Source organism: Anopheles marshallii, chromosome X, assembly GCF_943734725.1.
Source record: "Anopheles marshallii chromosome X, idAnoMarsDA_429_01, whole genome shotgun sequence".
Lineage (NCBI taxonomy): Eukaryota > Metazoa > Arthropoda > Insecta > Diptera > Culicidae > Anopheles > Anopheles marshallii.
The window spans coordinates 18,891,248-18,913,884 of NC_071325.1; the positions used below are offsets into that span (position 1 = coordinate 18,891,248).

Consider the following 22,637-nt stretch of genomic DNA (forward strand, 5'->3'; position numbering starts at 1 on the left):
GGTTTATTTCGTTTTATGCCAGCAGGTGGTAAATTGCATCTCGCGGTCTTGCAGTTGCATCAGTGCGTGGTCTTGCGCATGGGTTGTTTGATGCAATTTCTTTCGCACAATTTCTCAATCTTGCAGCCTCTACTCTGCGTGGACTTCGTGTTCCAGTGCTTATATTAACGACACCATTTGAAGTTTTTGCCTGCACATGACATTCATGCGCCCTAGTATGATAGTCGCTAACATTCAGCAAACATGAAAGGTTGCTAGGGAATCTACCGAAGAAAGGAGATTTGAATAGATGGTTGTTTCAAAGCCTTTAAATACAGCATTTGTAGTTGAACTAGTTTGGAACAGGAAAAAGATTCTCATTGTTGGTTTATGATGTGAGTCTTATATGTGAAACAGGATTTTAAGAAGGACATAAACATGATTAGAAAAAAATAACATGAATTAATATAAACATTATTGAGGGTATAAAATTTGTTCACATAAAAATCAAAATAAAAACCTTTGCTGAACAAAACAGTAACAATAGATATAAGTCACAGTAAATACACAGTAAATATAAATCACTAAAATTATTTGAGCAACAGGCAAAGTTTCTCTACTTCCACTTGTAAATGAATCAGGACAAAATTCATTGATCGCCTAGTTTGTACCTATGAGTCATTTTGATTGAATCAGCCTTTTTCGCGCAATGCACAGGCCGTTTTTAAGTAACGCATGCGTATAAAACAGGTGCAGCGATGTTTTAATTTGCTCATTACTGATTGCATTAGCGTCAGCCAGCGGAGGTTGCGTAGTTTCATGTGCTTGAGCGATCGTATACCAATTATGATTGAGCTAAAGGGATGTTTGCAGGAATTCAACTGCATTGAAAAGTGATACCCAAACAACTTGATGAACAGAAAATATATTTACAGTTGGTAAAAATGCAGCTTTGTGCGACTTTATTGATTTTAATCGCTTAATACGAATTTATTTAATGTACATCGGCATAAGACTAGTATAAAACAGCATGCACTGCGGAATAAGGTTCATTACAAGACGACAGTTATGATTACTATTTCGGCATAAGTTTTGAATTTTAGACGGACGACTCGTAAATAACAATTTGCACCACCTTTGGTGGACCTTCCTGATTGTCCTGTTTTTCCTTAATGTCGTGCAAAATTGCATTAGTGATAGCTTCTAGAGCGGCCATCTCCTTAGCTTGGGCTTTCTTGTTACCATGGCGTCGCGGCATAGAAACAACAGTAAGAACGCGGCGTAAATCATTGTGCAGAGCTGTGACATCGATTCCGGTACCGGCTGATTCACCCAGTCGTCTTAAAGTGTCCGCTAATGGTCCGGAAAGAGCCTTCAAAATGCGTATTGAGAGCAAGATTATAGGTAGATGGTATGTTTATATTTTATACATCAGATTTCAAATACCTGCAATTTTTGCCAGCTTTGGGCATATTGTCTTCGAACCAACTCAATTATAGTGCTGGTCAGCGCTAACCCGACTAGTATGTATAGGGTGCAAAGAAGCATATAGTTCGGTTTGCCTGCAAAAAAAAAAATGAGAAAAAAGACATGACAAAGTAATAGTATAGTAGTCGAGACATTTACATTATAACCTACTTGGTACCAAATCTCCGAAACCAATAGTGGTCATCGTAATAAAGCAAAAATAATATCCATCAAAGAAGTTCCAGTCTTCTTCCCACAGCAACAGTAACCCAGTACCTGCCGCCAGGTATACGCCTAAGAAACAGACTGCACCAACTGCATAGAGCCATTTCTTGTCGGTCATTTTAATTCCAGCGTCTGAACAAAATTCTAAAAAATTAATTTCAAAGAAAATGAAGACATTAGATGGACAATATTTCCTATTGAGATATGATGATACCAATGTATGATACCAACAAAAAGTGCACTTGCAGTTGTGAAATATTATATGCCCGTGTTACGTGTTACGTTATGGCGAAAATGTAATATTATATGGTTTTACGGTACTAATGGTTTAATCATCCTAGAGGTATGATATGAAAACGCCAATCAAGTCATAATTAATCAAGTATTATGTTTGCTCTCTCTCTCTCTCTCTCTCTCTCTCTCTCTGGCCTGCCATTTCTGGCATTACTGGACTTATTTTACTACGTAGCCGGATAGTTAGTCCTTGCTACGGGGGATTGGTCCGATCCGTTCGTGTGAAGACCGGCGCCATCATGCCGCTACCATCATGCCACCAGACCGCCCCTATGCTACTATTATGTTTGCTATATTTATCATTTCATTTGAGGTTGGTATATATTTCAAAATTATTAATGTCACAGAATTATTATTATTATATGTTCTGAATTAGCTGATATTTACATTGATACATAATGAAATATTGAATAACGAACACTTTTGTATGGATAGACTGAAAATGAATATCATTTAATCGAGCCAGGGCGCATACATTTACTTGTTTTACCCATACGTACTTGCTAAAGGCAATGCTGGAAAGTTTTTCGCTAGGGTAGATACAACCGTCGCAAAAAGTCGACCCCAGTCTGCAATGACTGTCAATGTGAAGGGGATGCCAATGAGAGCAAATAACATACAGAAGACCCTGCCGCCCAGTGTGACTGGAACAATATTGCCATACCCTATGGAAGGAATGAAAACAGAAATAATTAAACATATTAAACAATTTGAAAACTATAAATCCGGAATAATTTGAATAATTGTTTAAGACCCTGTTCGATATGAGTATAGTGTTTATATATCATGTTCAAGCGTCCGGTCTTGTCTGACCTACAAATAACACCCTATTCTGTTGACGTACGTACCGATGGTTGTAATTACGGTGGACGCAAAGAAGACGGCCTGCAGCACGCTCCACTTCTCGACTGCGACCGGAAAGTTCTGATCGGCGTCAATCAAAATCCCGCCCTGCGCCGCATCCTGCACCACCTGTAGTGCAATACTGGTAAGTTTCCATTTCCAACATGTGTCACAAAATATTAGAACAATTTACTTGGGTCGAGCATTACCTGTTCGTACTTCTTCAGTTCAAAGGCTAGCAGCTGGTCTAGGTTTTGTACACTTGTGTTGTTGATGATAGAATTGATGAAACCTTCCCGGTGATGAGACAGAAGCTTCCGAAAACCTTGTATTCGTGCAATTTCTGCAGGACGTTCAAACTCGCGAAATATCTAGCAAATAAAGATGTTATACAATCTTTTTTTTATTTATTGGAAGAACGACCAAGCCTGTCTTATGTTATAAAATCATATTGTCATAATTATTCTACAATAGCTTTTGGAATTATCTACACCAAACCATCATCAAAACCAGGCCGGTCTCAAACCAGTACTTATTACAATTTTTGTATAATTGGCATTCTATATTTTTCATCGGATATTACCCCTTACCGACCCATTTGTGCGTCATTGGGAAGTAGCAAGTGAGAGTGAAATCAGCAAAAAATACTAGTGTCAACCGATTGTCACCGTGTAACACCTCGAAACACTTTCTGGATTGGTTCGACCGGATGAGTCCACCCTATTCGCCTCCGCGTCAGCGAAAGGTTAAAGACACATCGTTTTATCGCCATTTGTTTGTTTGCACAGTTTGTGTTTGCGGTATACATTAATTAGTATTACTGCTGCGTTTCAAGCGAGGAAAATGAGGCCAAGAATAGCATTGAACTTGAACCGCGTAACAGCGTAACGTTCCTCCGAATGTTAATCAGGTTATATTGGTTCCCGTTTCGATACGATTTTCCTGAATTTACACTTCAACCGTTGTAACCGACACACCATGAAGTCGTTCTCCTTATTGCTCAATTGCGTTGGTTTGCTCAATTTCTAATTCAACTTCATTAGCATTTTTCAATCGATCGGTTTCTTCGAAATTAAACTGCTGGAAGGCACCGATCGGTCAGCGCGAATTAAAATTTCCATACGCAAATGCCTGTAAATTGTACCTCGATTTACGTTGTACAATATCTCGCCGTACGTTTGAGTGAATCGTCATGGTTTCTTCCATCGACATCACCGTTGCACATTCTATCACCTGCTGGTTTTAATGTCAATCAGGTTATATGAAACGATGGCAATGGTGATTGGCTAGACGATGCTGATCGAAAACAAAATCAACATCGGTACTGTCTTACATATTATACTCGCATATATAGCACGAGTATAGTCGCTAACATGCAATTTCATATCGCAAAATACAAGATAAGGGGATTTATATGTGTAATTTTAAATTCGTATCAAATAATTGTATAAAATTTCTTTTTCTAAACACTTGGTGCGAAAATATTTTTCCAACTGATACCAGATGATAAAATTACCCTTGAAGGTTTGCGAAACTAACTAGTTCAACCGGTAATATCTCTTTCAAAATCTACAGAATCACGTATACTTCAGATTGAAATGGCTTGGTTACGTAAGAAGAAGGATTATTAAGCTACAGTTAGGGGAGTTCTAGAATAAAATTTAGTTTTTCAAAGCGGATTGAATTGAGAAATCTGGACTCTGTATCATTTTGATTTCGGGAATGATTGACATTAATTGCTTTGTACGTTTGTGTTTTTAAAAAGCATTTTCAAGCGATTTACTAATGTCCATTTTGTTATGTTTCGACATATGGTCAAGCCGTATGTTGAACATGTATGACTGTGTATTCATTAAATATTGACATGTGAGTGAAAGCATGTTCAAAACTAGATTGCCCTTCTCATTCCAGCTATGTAAAGTTAGTTAATAGTTCAGATTTATTTACTTACTTATCTGGCGCTACAGCAGTTTCGCGGTCTTGGCCTGCTAATCATACTAGAGGAGTCCTCACCAAACCGCTCACGGTCGAGCGCCGTCGTCTGTCACACCCACATTCTAGCCATTCTGGCAAACGCATCAAACGCTTCAGTCTATCTCAATTTGGTCCTACCATTCCTTCTCTGTCCATGAGGACGACCTAACAGGACTTTACTAGTTGCGTCGCCCTGTGTAATTCAAATGATGTGACCAGCCCACCGGAGCGTGGAGAGTCTAGTACGATAGTGAGTTCATCGTACAGCACATAGAGTTCGTCATCGTAATGGATCCTCTATTGTTCTACCATACATACAGGGGGAAAAATCCATCCGAGGATCTTCCTCCCGAACGCTGTTAAGAGGGTGTCGTCAGTTGTTGACTTGGTCCATGTCTCAGATTCGTATATGAGTACTGGAAATACGTAAGTTCTATAGGCCCCAGCATGGCTCGTCGCCTCATGTGTTTTGGAGAAGTTTTGCCTCAGACTCAGAATTTAGAGAGACTTCTTACCAAAATACAAATCTACTCATTACAAATTTTCAACTTCAAAAATTATAATACAAGGCTAATGTACAAATAAATTGGAAACCTGCATTCAATGCAATGCAATAGGTAAAGAAAACCGACAAAAACGATTTAGTTGATTCTTGATGTTTTGAAAACTTTTATTAAAAGATATTATAACATATTACTAAACTAATTAAACATTGTGTGCATATAAACCTACATAATGATACAATTTCAATTAGTTTGGGATGCTTTCTTCTCCTAGTAGTGAAAGGGTAGCTTATCCCGGATGGTCGAAATCCGATGTATAAGTAAAACTCTGTTTCATGTTTTGGAATAGCTGGGTACCTTTTTTACGCTTTTTACGGTTGGAAAGGTTGTTTTTTTTACTCGGAATGTAAAAATAAACAACAGTACATTACCAAAAAGATGTGTATAACGCGCACAAGCAATATTCCATCTTGGCGGAATTCTTTGAAGAAGGAATGCTATTGGCTCTCTTCGTTTTAGAAAATACCATTAGAATTGATTATATTTACTTTACTTTATCCGGCGCTACAACCGCTTCGCGGTCTTGGTCTGCTGCAAGAGTCCTCTATACCGCTCACGGTCGAGCGTCTTTGTCTGCCAATCTATTATCCCGGCATTTCTGGCGGACGCATCAACGCCATAACTCCATCTCATTCTCATGATGTGACCAGCCCACCGGAGCCTGGCGAGTTTATTCCGCTGTACGACTGTAAGTTCGTTGTACTGCTCATAGAGTTCGTCATTGTAGCCGCTCCTCCATTGTCCTTCTACACATACGGGGTCAAAAATCCTTCTGAGCATCTTTCTCTCGAACGCGACTAAGAGGGTTTCGTCAGTTTTGACCAAAGTCCATGTCTCAGAGGCGTATATGAGTACTCGAACTATATACATTTTATATAGTCCCAGCTTCGTTCGAAGCGACAGATGTTTTGAGTGGAGAAGTTTCTTCAGACTGTAGAAAGACCGGTTGCCAGCCAGCACCATAGCGCGTATTTCGCGAGAAATTAAAGCGTCAAAATGTGAACTAAATCGTTAAGTATGTAATTTTAAATGAATTTTTTTTAAATTTAATTGTAAATTTGATTGCCAAATTTTTGGTTGTCAAAAGTGTTTTTTTTTTGCTTTTCTATAACAAACATTGTTACATTTGTAGCCCTAGTTTTTTGCATGAACTCGCATGAAAAATGAGATATTTTCCATGTCGATATGACTACGATGTGCTAATATGTCATATATTTAAACATATAAAAAATATTAAATAATATTTCACTTGCCTATTGGCGAAAAAATAATATGCTCACTAATTTTACGACTACGCTACTACAAGCTTACCGATAGTTAAAGAATAATCAGTTTAGATTGTTTGTACCTTAATGTTACAAACTAATACCTATTAAGGAGTATTTTAGTATTTATAGTGTGTAGCATTCTTATATCACAGTGAATGTATAACGTTCATGGAAAAATTCAACATTGGTAGAATTTATACGCGTGTTATCATGAATCAGCAATTTGTTTCAAATGCTCTTACATTTGTCGTAAAATTTCACCAAGGTTAGCATGCGATGGTTTATTTTGCACAAAGAGAATTGTGCATACAATTGTACAAAATACAATTGTGCATTTGAGAAAGAAATTGTCAAAGAACCGCATGTTCCTCGCGAGTCATACTTTGCGACCACTGGATTAGGGTTATTTTACCGTGTTCCATAAACTATATTGAACCAAGTGACATAACAAAATACACTAAACAGCTTTTGGAGAAGCAATCAACGAGGGTAGTTATTTTGCCTTGAAATTTAAAACATTCCAGCCAATGAGAAGCAATTCAGCCATCAGGATAAGCAATGATGGAGGAAATAAAAACAATAAAATCAATGTTTCCAACACGCGTCCTTGTTGTCAACATAATACCCTTATGTTGATTGTCTTTTGGTGCTAATGGTATCGCAAACACAACATACAATTTATGGCCATACTTTTCCCGGTCGGATCATGACCAGACTAGGATATATCACATTACATGTGCCAAAACTAACATGTGTGAAAGGATGAAATTTATCTGGCCTTACTGTTTTAACAAGTTTTTTTTCACTGAATTTCGCTGTATAGTACGTGCAGAATATGCATTATATCCCTCGAAAATGTGAACGTTTTCCTTTAATGCATCATGCTTTTAGGAAATCTGATCCAAGTATACATTAGGATTTCCGTTAGTATGTTGCATGTTTTTCGCCACAGATTATTAATGCTGTTAACCAGGTTGTTTACCAATAGCTCTATTTTTTCATTTCTCAATTCGGCCATGAATAAGAGTAAGTTCTATGACGTTTAAAAAATACGCTTCCAATTTTAGTAATTATTCTTATTTTTTTGTGTTGCTCGTGTTTAGTATTACGTACAGTTAATAAAAGAAATATAATGTTGTTGATATTACAAGTCAATGAATGATAATTTTAAATTTGCTTTTTTATATTGGGTTTATGTTCAAATAATTGATAATAATAAACTGATAAATTATATAAACAGATCGTTTATGAACAAGATCGTTTTATGAAGAAAGAAGGATGCTTGGGAAATGCCCAAGGCAGTGCATCGTATTAAAGACATAAAGTTGTCTATATCAGGCAGCTAGGAAAAAAGATGTATGATGGCAAGGGGCGATTGAACGAACGACCTACAGCAGTGGTCGGATCGCTCCATTAACGGCAAAAATGGTCTCGAGCACCTCCGAAGGCAGTTTACTGCGATGCGGAAGACGAAGGAAGTGAATCATTAGAGTGTGCGACATTGATCAACGTGCTTATGTTACTCTGACTCAACGGACACGCCAGAACGGCAACATGTCCATGATGAAATACTAATGTAACGTATCCCGTGTTTCATGCTGAAGATGGTGATGACGAAAGACAAGTCACTCCTTAGCGCTCTGATAACCACGCTGGTAATGATGTCAATGATGCTGATAATCGTGATAATATCATTCTTCTCTCCTCGTGCGTTGTATACTCTTTTGTTGAAAGTCCAATACCACTTATTATATTATATTATATTATATTAATATATTCTCTTATGCTAGGGATGTTACTTCATTTGATATGGGTTGTTCAAAGTGCTGCCTTCCAAAGCAAGTATGTTTTGGGATAGGAAGTTCATGGTTGTTGTTACAGCGAACGAAATTCCCTAGGATGATTTAATGAAACATTTATGGAGATATTTAATAAGCTACCCTAGAGAAAACACCAATGGATTGATAATGCGGCGGTTTCATGGACGTGGTGGGGGATAGCGCCCAATGTGTTAAAGCATTATTATTATCTGATTTCTTCCATGCTCGGTTCAAGACATATGGGATAGGGTAGGTGAACGCAAACACTGTACGAAAAATAACAACCAAACGCAAGGGCTACGTTTAGACGCTACAACAGGCAAGTCGTAAACAACAGTAATCAGCCACAAATGGAGGCAAGAATTTCTAGAAATTATGCAAAATACAGCTTCTTTTGTAACTGGGCCTCCTCTCATCATGGCGATTCTCTCTTTATCGTAACCCTATATCCAACGTTCTTAGGAATGTTTGCTTAATGTCGAACACGCCGCACTCGGTCAAACTTTAGCGGACGTCGTTCAATGTAGGGCAAGGGACCAACAAGATGGAGGATAGGCACATTGAGTGAAATGCTGCTTTAGAATTGTGTATTTAAACCTGCGGTGTATGAACAAGGGAATTCGGAGCGAAGTTGATCATCGGAGATCTCGTGTTTACCGGGAGTCTGAGCGAGAATAGCTTAATACTCACTAGCATATGCGATGATGTATGGTACGGAGAGAGATTTCTCAGATCGTTGTGCTATTTTTAGACCACACCGGATCTCGTGCCTATGCACGCGCATTTTGCGTTTCCTACGTTGATAGCCATATGACTTGTTCGTGTCACGCTTTATGCGAGTCGTGACGCAACTGAGCGGTAGAAAACACGGTGTGCGTGGGTTTGTTTGAATGTAACGTAGGAGTGCATTGAAGTTTTCTTGATTGATGATTGATTTTATGATTTTAGAGAGATATGATTTTTCGGGGCTAGAGCGGCCCCGAAGTGTATTAGTGTATTAGAAGGGGCATAAGGCATAAGTGACGACAGTTCTGATGACTGACGTAAGGCAAAAGTGAGACAGTTCTGGGGCCCCACCCAACCACGCTTTTTGCTTCTTCTCATTTGATGGGCCTCGAATCTTCCCCCCTAATCTAACCCTCCCTCCCGGTCAGTAATTTCATTTCAATGCCATCACAGATCCCTCCCCCCCCAAAAAAAAAGGTTTTATTATTAGCGACCCCGTCTATCTTTCCGCTCAGGGCCTCCTAGGGTACTGATCCGCCACTGCATTTCTTACAATATATTCGTAATCACTATTCAATGTGGAGCAGCATATAGCAAGATCTGAATATCTGTCAGTAATTGTAATATTGACAGTAATGCTCCATTAAATGAAGAGGTTCACTCCTACACTCTTTATACATACGCTCATGACCACTACACACTAAAAAGCTTTAAGTTGATTGCTTCTTTTGGTAGGTTCTTAATGGTATGTACGTGAGGGACAAGATGGATAAGATCCAGTACATGTAGCCTACGCCTATGTTGCTACTCTCGGAGCGAATGAAAACAGTAATTAATTTATTAATTATATACATATTTTGAACACATATTTTGAAAATCAAAACGAATACAGAGGATCGGATTTATTATGTTTATGTTCAGAAATCCATTGAACCTGTCCATTGAACCAATCCATTGTATATATGTATATTTATATATATGTATATATATAAATATATATATATATATATATATATATATATATATATATATATACAATATAGGGTATGCTATACTATATACTATACACTATAAACTATACACTATATACTATATACTTTATATTATGTACTATATACTATATATCATATACTATATACTCAAGTTTTTCGATAGAGAACATAATTTACAAAACCTTAAAATAACCATCACTTACATATCCACCTACGCCGCAGTAGATGGCGAGTGAGACAAGCAAACCAAGATGCGACAGCACTTTTTTGATGGACCAGCGATTGCAAAATCTGGCAACGTGATCGGCAAACCCTTTTGGTTCATCTACAACCTTTACGTCAATTTTCTGGAAGTGTTCAAGCAGGTCGTTGTTGATAGTACCGTTTGTTGGCTGCAGTTGATTAGACATTATGTATCGAAACAGAATTGAGAGTTGATTTGGTTTCTTTCGTCTGCACGTTTTGAAGGTAAATGTTTAATGTATTATTTTCGTAGGCATAGTTAAGACCAAATACACAAATACGATAATTCCTCGCAAAAGACTTAAACGAACACTTTTCACACTCGAAACAAATGATTCTATAAATTTATTCCACAAAACGTAAATCCAGAAATAAAACACTCCGTTGCCGAGAAGCCGTCGCGCAGTACTGTAGATCAAACAAGATATTGCAAAGCTGGTCCACCAGGGAAAAGGATGAATTTGGAACATTGGTAGTTTTTCCTTTCACTGCGTGTTACCCGATTGCGGACGATTCCTCTCGCATCTCATCTTCATTAATGAGAGTGAGAGTAACCCTCGAAGTATAACGAATATTTCCATTGCCTGATCGCATACGCAGAGAGAAAAACCGCATCACAGTACCGCTAGCGTTTCTTAGTTGACGTTGCAAGAGAGTTTTTCTGAGATTATTGACCTACGAATGGCAAATTTTCCTTTCTAATTTTTACTCTTATTTTAGACTCCCGAGCAACGGCTGAGATTACGTCTGCCTTTGCGGATTATGGGATTATTCGTCATACAAAGTCGAAGAGTAAGTTCTTTTTAAGTACAATTCACTATGCAAATAAATCTCAGCTTATAGAATATAATATCTTATACGATATTATAATATTGTTAATTAATAAGTATATAGGCAGTGCTCGAGGTACACGGTTCCGCTTACTCGGCGGTCTACAGGCATTGAACATTGAGCAAGAAACGACAAATCGTATAGAACTATGTTTCGTTGAACATATTTGCTCTATAAAAAACAAACCAGTTTGTTCATGATTCAATTGTTCATTGAACATTTCAAAGAAGAATTTGAACTGTCAAACTATTGTTCAGTAAGCAAAGATGAACAGTAAACAACTCTAGTCATGAAATTATCTTAAGTTTAAGACAACTTTGTATAAAAATAAATTGAGATATATTTTAAATATAAAATTATTTAACCGTAGTGCCAAAGATCAAATTTACACCCTCTTCTCTACGACCAGCATACCCACGTATCCCATACATTTTGTATAGGAAATAAAACTTATTCATCTTAAAACTTTGATAACTTCGGTTGTATAGGAAATTAAATTCATTTTATACTGGGGACAACGGGTATTATTTTTCTTACTAATCGTGAAGAAATTGAAATTGTGATCGTAGAGATAAAGAGTATAAACAGAATATCGTGAAAAAATCGTATTTCTTCTCCATCATCCGCACAACTACCTCAAGAAGTCTAGACTTGCCATTTTTGGCTTTCTTTGACATTAGATACCCGTAGCCGTATAGAAAGTCTTTGCTACGGGGGATTGATCCGGTCCGTTCGTGTGAAGACTAGCGCCGCTAGCATCATGCCCTATGAACCGTAGAGTTGGCAACCAAATTTACACACGTAAGTTTTCAACCGACATACCCTTCTTCTTATTCTTAGTAAGTTGGGAGATATATGACCTCTTAGACCAGTGATGTTAAACTCATTTTGAGGGCAGGTTTGCTAATAAAAATGATCTTACGGGCCACCTGGCTAACTATTTACTTTACATGCATTCAACCTGAACATTTTTCGTCATTTAAGAAAATAATAGTTACACATGGCATAGTTCATATCCCATTATATTTGGATATACGTAATATTTATGTACAAAACACTCATGCAAAGACATTCAAATTCCAAACATATACACGTAAGATACATTTTTATGATCTAAGTTACTATGTTTCTTAGATACATTTATTTCATTGTAAGTAATTATAGGAAGAAGTTAGTAGGAAAATTTAATTCAGTCGTATTATAGTATCAGTAAAAGTAAAGAACTTTAAAAAAATATTTTTCCATTTGTAAATGTTTAACATTAAAAATTTCCAGATTTTCCTGACACCTGCTTTCTCTTATCTTCAACTAACTTTTGAATATTAGGTTTCATTGTGTGAGTGCAAGCAACTTTTAATACACTATTGAGATGATTTTGTGATAATCTGGAATGCATTTTGTTTTTAATAATATTCATTTCCGAAAAAAGTTGTTCGCAAACATATGTTGTACCAAACATTGAAAATTTTTTACCAGCCAGTTCCGATAAATGAGGATATTTTGGTACCAAATACGGGAAAATTCATGCAAGTGAAGTAAAATAAATTTCTCTTTACGGTTCGTATCACTTTGCAAATCTATGAGACCTAGTTGCTATTTTTCAGGAACAATTGAAGGATCTATTTCGAACGGTGAACAAATAATACTGAACTCTACTTTAAGTTTTTGAAATATTTCGAATCTCTTTACAAACTCTATTGTCAGCTCATTAATTTTCTCAATGTATAAATTTTTGTTCACATTAATGATATTCAGTGGTAATGTCCGAAGGTTCCTAAAATGTGCTAAATTATTGTTGCTTATTTGTGTTTTGAAAAGCATGAGTTTAGTTTGAAATGCCTGAATACTGCCATAGTACTGGGTTACAATTTTTTTGTAACATTAGGTTTAAGACATTCAAATGATAGGTTTATGGTTTATGACATGCAACTATATCTGTTAAAAATGCCAGGTATGCAACCCAAACTTCTTCTTCCAATTTAACAATTGGTTTTCCTTTGAGTTTGAACTTTTTCTTTGAATTTCGTAACAGCACCACACTTTTTTCAATCATTGCTGGTGCACCATCGGTAGCTACGCTTACAACACGTGACCAATCCAATCCTATCTTATCTAATGAATCGCGAACTGCGCAAGATATAACCACTGCTGTTGTAGTATTCACCAACGGTGCCAATTGGACAAATTCTTCCGTTATATCCAGCGATGCATTTACGCCCCTCTTCTTCTTCTTCTTCTTTGGCCCGCTCTTAATGTTGAGCACGTCGTGCTGACATGGCCTGGTCACCAATACGTTTCCAGGAGACTCGATCCAGGGCTGCCGCTCTCCATCCTCTGCTGCACCCGATCTCCGATAGGTTCTGCTCCACCTGATCCAGCCAACGGGCTCGCTGCGCTCCTCTGCGTCTCGTGCCGAACGAGTCGCCGACGAGGACCTTTTTGGTGGGGCACGAGTCCGGCATCCTCATGACGTGCCCCAACCAGCGTATCCTTCCGGCCTTCGCCACCGTCAGGATGTCAGGTCCCCCAAACAGCTCAGCAAGCTCGTGGTTCATTCTCCTCCTCCACTCGTCGTGCTCCAAGATACCGCCAAAGATCGTCCTTAGCACACGGCGTTCGAAAACACCGAGTGCATTGGCATCCTCTGTGAGCATGGTCCAAGACTCATGACCATAGAGGACAGCCGGCCGAATCAATGTACGGTATATTGTGAATTTCGTGCGCAGGAGAAGGTTTCTGGATCGTAGGAGTTTGTGGAGCCCGTAGTAGGCACGATTCCCCTGAACAATGCGCCTTCGGATTTCGCTGCTTACGTTGTTCTCCGAAGTTATGATCGTACCGAGGTAGCAGAACTCCTCTACTACCTCGAGATCATCGCCGTCGACCGATACGCTGCTTCCCAGCATGGCCCTATTACGGTCAGAGCCTCCGGCAAGCAGGTACTTTGTCTTCGTCGCATTGATCAGCAATCCAATCCTTGAGGCTTCGCGCTTCAGTCGGGTGTACGCCTCGCACACCGCCGCAGATGTCCTTCCGATGATGTCGATGTCATCCGCGAAGCCAAGGAATTGGATGGAACGGGTGAAAATCGTGCCCCGCATATCGAAGCCCGCGCTTCTCATGACACCTTCCAGAGCGATGTTGAACAGCAGACAGGAGAGTCCGTCACCTTGCCTCAATCCCCGGTGGGTCTCGAACGCACCCGACAGCATGCTCGAAACTCTCACCTTGCACTGTACCCTGTCCATGGTGGCCCTCAACAGCCGCACCAGCTTTCCCGAAAAGCCGTACCGCTGCATGGTGTTCCATAGCTGCATCCGATCTATGGTGTCGTAGCCTTAAAGTCGATGAACAGGTGGTGCGTGGGGATTTGGTGCTCTCGGCATTTTTGGAGGATCTGCCTGAGAGTAAAGATTTGGTCGGTCGTCGATTTTCCTCCAACAAAACCGGCTTGATAGCTCCCGACGAAATCTGAGGCAAGTGGGGCAAGTCTGCAGAAGAGAATTGGGGACAGGATCTTGTAGGCAGCGTTCAGGACTGTAATGGCACGGTAGTTCCCACAGTCCAGCCTGTCGCCCTTTTTGTAGACTGGGTGGATGATGCCCAGCCTCCATTCCTCCGGTAGTTCTTCCTGTTCCCAAACTTTCACGATCAGCTGGTGCATACTGACGGCAAGCCTCTCCGGCCCCATCTTGAAGAGCTCGGCAGCTAGGCCATCGCTGCCTGCTGATTTGTTGTTCTTCAGCTGCTTGATGGCACTAATTACCTCTTCCAAAGATGGCGTGGGCACCTCGTCACCTGCCACCAGACTGATGTGCTGCTCGATTCTGCATTCCACCCCCAAATCTAGGTTTCCTGCCTGTGCTCCGTTAAGATGTCCGTCGAAGTGGCACTTCCACCTGTCGATCACCTCTCGTTCGTCCGTCAGAATACTCCCCTCTGCATCGCGGCACATTGTGATGTTGCGGACATCACCACTCCGCGCCGCGTTCAGCATCCTGTAGAACTTACGAGTTTCCCCCGACTGAGTAAGCCGCTCCATCTGCTGCTCTTCCGACTCTCCCAGAAGACGCTTCTTCTCCTGAAACAGTCGGGTCTGCTGCCTCCTCTGCCGTTTGTAGTTCTCCACGTTCTGACGAGTTTCCCGTTGCAGCATTCGGGCGCGTGCTGCATTCTTCTCGGATAGTGCTCGCCTGCACTCAGCATCGAACCACTCCACTTTCTCTGGCTGCGTGTCACGTAGCCGACATGTCGTTCCGCTGCTTTGCTGATGGCACGCTCCACTATACGCCAGTGGGCTGTGGGGGACATCGTGGTGACTGCGTCGTCGTCCGGTAGAGCCTCCCCGAGGGCTGCCGCGTAGTCCCCTGCCACATCAGCTAGTTTCAGCCGGTCCGTGTTTAGCCGCGGGGTAGGCTGTGACCGTGACTTGTTAGCCACGGACAGTTTTTGGCGAAGCTTGACCATGAGTAGGAAGTGGTCCGAGTCGACGTTTGCACCCCTGAGGGTTTTGACGTCGATGATGTCTGAGAAGTGTCGTCCGTCGATCAAAACGTGGTCAATCTGGGAATAAGTGTTCTGCGGTGATCTCCAGGTGTAGCTGAAATGAGGTTTGTGCTGGAAGTAGGTGCTGCGGATAATCATGCACTTGGAGGAGGCGAAATTGGCAAGGCGCTGGCCGTTGTCGTTTGACAGCTGGTGGACGCTGAAGTTGCCTATCGCTGGTTTATACACCTCCTCCCGTCCGACCTGAGCATTAAAGTCCCCCATGACGATCTTTACATCGTGTTTGGGGCAGCGATTATACTCCCTCTCCAGCTGCCCGTAGAAATCGTCCTTATCGTCATCAGTGCTCCCAAGGTGCGGACTGTGTACGTTGATGATGCTAATGTTGAAGAAACGGCCACGTATCCTCAACCTGCACATTCTGTTGGTGATCGGCCACCACCCGATCACCCTCTTGCGCATCTCACCTAAGACGAGGAACGCCGTACCGAGCTCGTGCTTATCTCCACCACTCTGGTAGATCATACAATCGCTGCGATACGGACGTTCCATCACTCCCTTCCAGTGCACCTCTTGAAGTGCTACTATTTCGAAGCCACGGGCCCTCACCTCGTCCGCGAGTATTCGGGTACTCCCAGCGGACGAGAGGGATCGGCAGTTCCATGTCCCGAGTTTCCAATCGTTAGTCCGTTTTCGTAGCGTAGGTCGGTCATCGTTTGGTCCAATCGGTATATTATATTGATGGCTGTTCGTTGCGGTAATACAGGGGGTGGCTTGCAAGGCCTCTCCCCCCGCCACCTGTCTCGTCGGTGGGCCGACGCACCCTAGCTGTTTAACGTCCCGTAGGATGCCAGGACAAGGGGGATGCCTATTTGACCAGGCTACCCCCTCCCCTTCTCAAATTTAGCCAGCTTTTCCCACCTCCCAAGGGGTTGGGTTTCCCCGTATACCCAAGCTCGGCTATAGGATAGAGACTGTTACCGTTCTGTACGACGGGGACGTATTTGAGTAAGAGTAGGGGCAGGAGAGCCTATGTAACCTTCGAGAGGTGTCGGATCCTGTCCCGTACCGGAGGTGTATTGCTACACAACCGTCAACAGAACTTAGAATGAATTTACGCCCCTAATAAATATAGCTAACTGAGCGATATCAGAGATGTCGGTGCTTTCGTCGATGGCAATTGAGATCGCCACAAAATCTTTCACTTTTTCCTTCAGTTGATAATCCAGATGAGCAGCAAGTTCTGAAATCCTCTCGGCTACCGTGTTTCTGGACAAGCTTATAGAGTTCAAGTCATGTCGTTTCGCGGGGCAAATATTTTCTGAAGCTAGTAGTATGCATCGTTTAACGAACTCGCCTTCCGTGAATGGTTTTGATGATATAGCAATTTCATTAGCTATTACGTAACTAGCTTTTACTGCACTTTCACTAATTTGTTGTGGTTTGACAAAAAAACATTGTTGTTTTTTCAATTGCAACATCAGCTTTTTCAGTTCTGCGTCTCGTGCTGGTCCTTCAAGTTTTCCAAATTTATCCTTGTGATGCTTGTCATAATGCCGACGAAGATTGAACTCCTTCATTACCGCAATAGTTTTACCACACACTAAACAAACAGGTCTATCATTTTGTTCTGTAAATAAGTAGGATAGTGTTCATTCACTATTAAAAACTCGACACTCGCTGCCGACTTTCTTTTTTTTCGCCACCGATATTTGAACGGCAATTTTGATCTCTGATATTCACTTGTGCGACTTGTTGCGCGTGTCTGAAGCGATCGCTATGGTGGTTGAAGCGATACTGATAATAAATCCAACTCAGTTTTGACTTCTGTACGTTCTATATTCCCAATGCTCTGTATTGTCGAGTTTGTTTGTTATTAGATACCGATTCATGAGAAATCTCAAAACTACAAATGTTACTTATGAACACTAAAGAAAAAATACGAAATCAGTTGTAACGATATCGGAAAAAAATCGTTTGCCAACTTCATTTTCGGAAGTTTGAAGCACAGAAGCAGCACATTACCACCTTGAATGCATGGTGGCAGCAGTGTTTTTCAAGGCAAATAAAGACATACAATGGAAATGGCGTTGGAGGGCTTAAACAGAATCGAACAGAACATTCAAGCTGCGCTGATTTAGGTTCTCGGAATAAATATCACACATGCTAGGGTGAGTTATTCGTAGGAAGAGCACATACAGAAAAAAGGTCGATAGCTGTTTGCGCGCAAAGTCGCGGGATAGTAGAAAGGAAATGAAACTCAACAGTTTTTTTGGATTTTAAGAGGGATTCAAGAGCATGTAAGTAAACTGTAAAAAGAGTACACACAACAAATACAAATTGTTCAATTTTCTCGGCTCGACCTCAATCTAATCTATCTGGAATCGATGTTCTCGTTATTCCTTTGCGGGCCGGATTCAAAGACCTCGAGGGCCGGATCCGGCCCGCGGGCCGTATGTTTGACATCTCTGTCTTAGACTGTCTCTACTAGAGATGTGCACGCTGAGTAAGAGTGAGTGAATGATTTGAAACCTTCGAGAGAGTGAATGAATATAAATCAGCACGAAGAGTTTTTATGACTCCTTTAACCACTCTTTTGCGTTTATACTCACTCTTACTCTCTGTGCCGACTAGAAACTCACTCAGGAGTGAGTAAAACTGTTTTATCACTCTTTGGATTATAATCACTCTGTAAGAGTGAGTAAAAGAGTATCATCACTCTTTTGGGATTGTAAGCACCGAGGATGAGTGAAAAAACGTCCAGGATCCCCGATCCGCGATCCCCTGGCGGACGATGAATAAAATCCAAAGAGAGTGATAAAACACGTTTTCTCACTCATCCTCGGTGCTTACAATCCCAAAAGAGTGGTAATACTCTTTTACTCACTCTTACAGAGTGATTATAATCCAAAGGGTGATAATACTCTTTTACTCACTCTTACTATGTCTGCTTTTATTTTTTGTGCTATGTTTAGCATGTTGTATAATATTTCTTCTATTTTTGTTTCTGATGTGGATTTAATTAAAATTGTGCACGATGTGAGGCTGTCTGTGTAGATTATTGGTTTCTCAATGTTGGCTTCTTCTGCTATTTTGATTGCTTTTTCTAGTGCTGTCAGCTCCATTGTGGTTATTGAGGCTATATTTTCTATGCTGTAGTTATAGTAATGTTGATGTTGGTGATCTTTTATGTATATTCCTATGCCAGCCTTGTTGTTTGTAATAGTTCCGTCATTGAAAATGCATGGTCTTTTGTTACCAACTTTTTACATGTGTTTTAGTGTTATTTGTTTTAGTGGGGTTTTGTTGATATTCGTGTTTGTATCTATGATATGGGCAAGTTCAGTGTTGATTTTTGGTTTGTTATTGTATTGTTTGTGGCTATGTATAGGATTTTAGTAAATTTAAATCTTTGCTAAATGTTTCTTCTTGATATGTTTTCTTCTTCTTTTTTGTTACGTTTGTGGTGGTGTTTGTTCAGTTGGTACCTGATGGTTTTGGAGAATACAATATCTTTTGCTAGTTCTTTCCTTACAATGAAATTAGAGCTTATATTGAAGGGTATTTCCGCTGCTATTGCATGTAGGGTATTTATAGGTGTTGTCTTGGTGCAACCGGTTGCTTTTCGTAGGGCTTGGTTTAGAATAGTGTTGATTGATTTTGTTTTGTTTTTGTTACAGTTTAGTATGTGAGATGATCATGTCTCTAAAATGTTCCTGATCGTTGCGCGATATACATTGAGGCTTTTTCCTGGATTAAGGTTGTTTTTTTTTAACTTATGATTTTTAAAATGTTTAGGCGTGTTGTGGCTTTGTTTCGTAGATGTTCTATGTGTTTTTGGAAATTGAGTCTATTATCTATTATGGTGCCCAGGTATTTATATGTATTTGTGGTTTCGATGTTTCTATTATTGATATTAATGTTTGTGTATAAATTAGGGTTTCCAAAAACCATGAATTTTGTTTTGTTTATGATGATGTTCAGGTTTAGAACTTCTACTTCTTGTGTGAAGGCATTTAATGCTGAGTGAATGTTATGTTGTAGTTCTCTTTAATTTTTTCCACTGCTGAAGAGTACAAAGTCATCAGCATACTGAATAAAGTTGTTTTGAGGGTGTGTTTCTGTTGTTATTTCATGTATATCTTTGGTATACAGGTTGAAAAGTGTGGGAGACATAACGTCTCCTTGTGGTAGACCATCTGTTACTAGCTTGTTGTGAATATTGTTGTTGCTCTCGATTTGAAGGGTTCTATTTCTCAAAAATGCATACACTCATTGTTTTATTTGTGGTGGTATGTAGCTCGCTACCAATTTTTCTATTAGTGTTTTTGTGTGTACTTGGTTATATGCCTTTTCTAGGTCTATGAAAACTGTTCCAATCATTTTGTTTTGTCTTTGGTTGTGTCTAACTTGGTTGTTGAGGTAGTTTATGCATTGGTTGATTGTTATCTTGCTTCTAAATCCAAATGATTTTTCTGGGAGGATGTTGTTGTTTTCTATGAATTGGGTTAGTTTTAATGAAACTGCGGTGTTCAGTATTTTTATTATTGTAGTTATTAGGGCGATGGGTCTATAGTTGTTTGGGTCGTCTGTGTTTTTGTTTGGTTTGGCGATTGCTATAATTTAGATTTTTTTTAAATACTTTGCTTATTTTTCCTTTTAGCCACATTTTGTTTCCATCCATTATGTTTTTTTCTAGGGTTTTCTTATTTATGTTCGTTAACATTTCGTAGGTTATTCTATCTGTTCTAAGGGCAGTATTTTTTTCGGCTCAGGATTTTGTTCCATATGTCTATGGTTAATAATTCATCGTCTATTTGATAGTTTGGGTCTAATTGAATTCTGAATTTGGAGTTTTTGTTTTGCGTGAAGTTTAGTTTCATAAATATTTTTGCCTGTTTTTCTACGTTGTGAAGTATGTTGTATTCCCTATTAGTTTTGTTGTTGTTGTTTAATTTACATACTAGATTCCATAATTCTTTGGTGTGTTATTGTTGATTTGTTCCATGTATTTTTCTATCCGTAGTTTTTGGCATCACATCGTATCGCTCCTTTACTGGTATTCAGGGTTTTGTGTTCGTACACCTCGACTTGGATATTATTTTCTCCGTGGTTCAAGTTAATGTTTTTTAGTTTCGTGGTCTCCCATTGGTTTTTGACGTGGATCAAACTTTTACCGTCCCTCAGTAGGGTCGTTGCCAGCGGCCTACCTCCAATCGCTACCTCCGTTGCCTTCGCAAACAGGAAGGGATTGTAGCTTGTAAGGGTTTTCCCTTTTGTGTTACTTTCCACTGCTATGAACACTTCTTCCGTATTGGCCGGGTCGTTGAAACTTAGATTAATTCTCTCACCTCTGGCTTTTCTTCTTCTTCTTGGATTCTTATTGGATGGATCCCCTAAAATATTAAAATAGGACCCGAAGGCCCCAGATTCCTCCGGGTCATCGACTGTCATCACGCTCTAAAAATTTTCAAACACTCTTATTTCACTTTATCTGTTACTATTGACAAAATTGAAACTTTTGTAATTGGCGCTAAAGTGTGTAATTTACTAACTGTTTTTTTATTATTTTTTATTTTTTATTAACGGGACAAAAAAGGAAAATCTTCACAAAGTTGTAACGGAGATGGGATCGATTTGCACATGGGTTTACCGGGCACTGAACCGACATACACAGGTTTTCCATACGTTTTGACTAGTAATTCAGATGGTAATTCAGGTAATTCAGATTCAGATTCATAAATCTGAATGAATCTTTGAACTGAATGAATGAATCTGAATCTCTATTTCAAAGATTCATGAATCCTCAAAGTTTCATGAATCCTGGAGATTCTTGAATCCTCAAAGATTCATGAATCCTCAGAGATTCATGAATCCCCCCGGAATCATAATTTGAAACTTTTTGTAATTTTTTCGTCAGAAATAAGAAATTTTGTACATATGAAGTTATTATTAGTACTGCTAGAATTAACACTAACCTGCTTAAACTAATCGAGCTGAATTTTATGCCAGTGACCTTTGCGTTGCCCTTAGAGTAATCTCAACGTGTTAATACGTTTTTGAATACTAAAAATATTTCAATGGTTTTAAAGAATAAATATAATTAAAAAAATCTTTGTTTCAGTGCAAAGAAAATTGACAAATGCGTTCTTTTATCTGCTGCTATGATCTCATGGCTCTACTCTACACGCATACCGTACTAATTTTCTGTTAGACTGTCTCTACACAGTTAGCGATTGTCGCAATTGCGTTTGGGCATCGCAAAGTTACGGTCACTAGAATAAAATTCAGCTCGATTAGTTTAAGCAATCTAGCTTGAAGAATGCTGCTATCAATAATGCAGTGTTAATAACAACTTCATCTGTATAAAATTTCTTATTTCGAACGAAAAAATAACAAAAAAAGTTCAAAATTATGTTACCGGAGGGATTCATGAATCTCTGAGGATTCATGAATCTCTGAGGATGCATGAATCTCGAGGATTCATGAATCTCGAGCAACCAGTTTCATATGAATGACTCTTCGCAAAAGATTCATTAAGCACAACACTAGTTTTGACGTATACAATTAACGGTTTTCATAGGTAAACAATGCTTTCTATTTTTTTTTCAAACCTATTTATATTCTTGCAAATTTTTGTAGATCGGAATGTTAAATGAATATAAAACTATGATGCAAAATTATGTACAATTTTTTTCAATCACATATTTTATAATATAAAAAGAAATAAGTAAAAAACAATTATTGTACAGTCGTTTCCCGAGTTAGACTGTCTCTACACATATAGCGATTGTCTTAATTGCGACTGCGACTTGTTAAACTCTATACAAAAAAAATACGAAATGTTGCGATGTGACGACCCATGTATAGAGTTTGACCAAGTCGCAGTCGCAATTGCGACAATCG

The 22,637-nt window shown here is 39.4% G+C and overlaps 1 protein-coding gene across 1 annotated transcript; it reads right to left on the minus strand.

Annotated features, from left to right (window-relative positions):
• Positions 1 to 1,078: 1,078 nt before the first annotated feature.
• Positions 1,079 to 10,561, minus strand: LOC128714664 (TWiK family of potassium channels protein 7). Its single transcript, XM_053809543.1, has 7 exons — positions 10,355 to 10,561; positions 3,018 to 3,179; positions 2,814 to 2,937; positions 2,466 to 2,630; positions 1,618 to 1,815; positions 1,426 to 1,541; positions 1,079 to 1,351 (listed from the first exon to the last, which is right to left on the minus strand). The coding sequence occupies exons 1-7, from the start codon at positions 10,559 to 10,561 to the stop codon at positions 1,079 to 1,081; spliced, it is 1,245 nt and encodes a 414-aa protein (XP_053665518.1).
• Between the last annotated feature and the right edge of the window lie 12,076 nt (positions 10,562 to 22,637).

Excerpts from the sequence above, each read along its gene's own strand:
- LOC128714664 (XM_053809543.1), bottom strand. The coding sequence starts at position 10,561 with ATGTCTAATCAACTGCAGCCAACAAACGGTACTATCAACAACGACCTG. Across the intron at positions 2,631-2,813 it reads CACCGTAATTACAACCATCG|GGTATGGCAATATTGTTCCA; the intron begins GTACGTACGTCA and ends TTCCTTCCATAG. Across the intron at positions 1,816-2,465 it reads TCCAGCATTGCCTTTAGCAA|AATTTTGTTCAGACGCTGGA; the intron begins GTACGTATGGGT and ends TTAATTTTTTAG.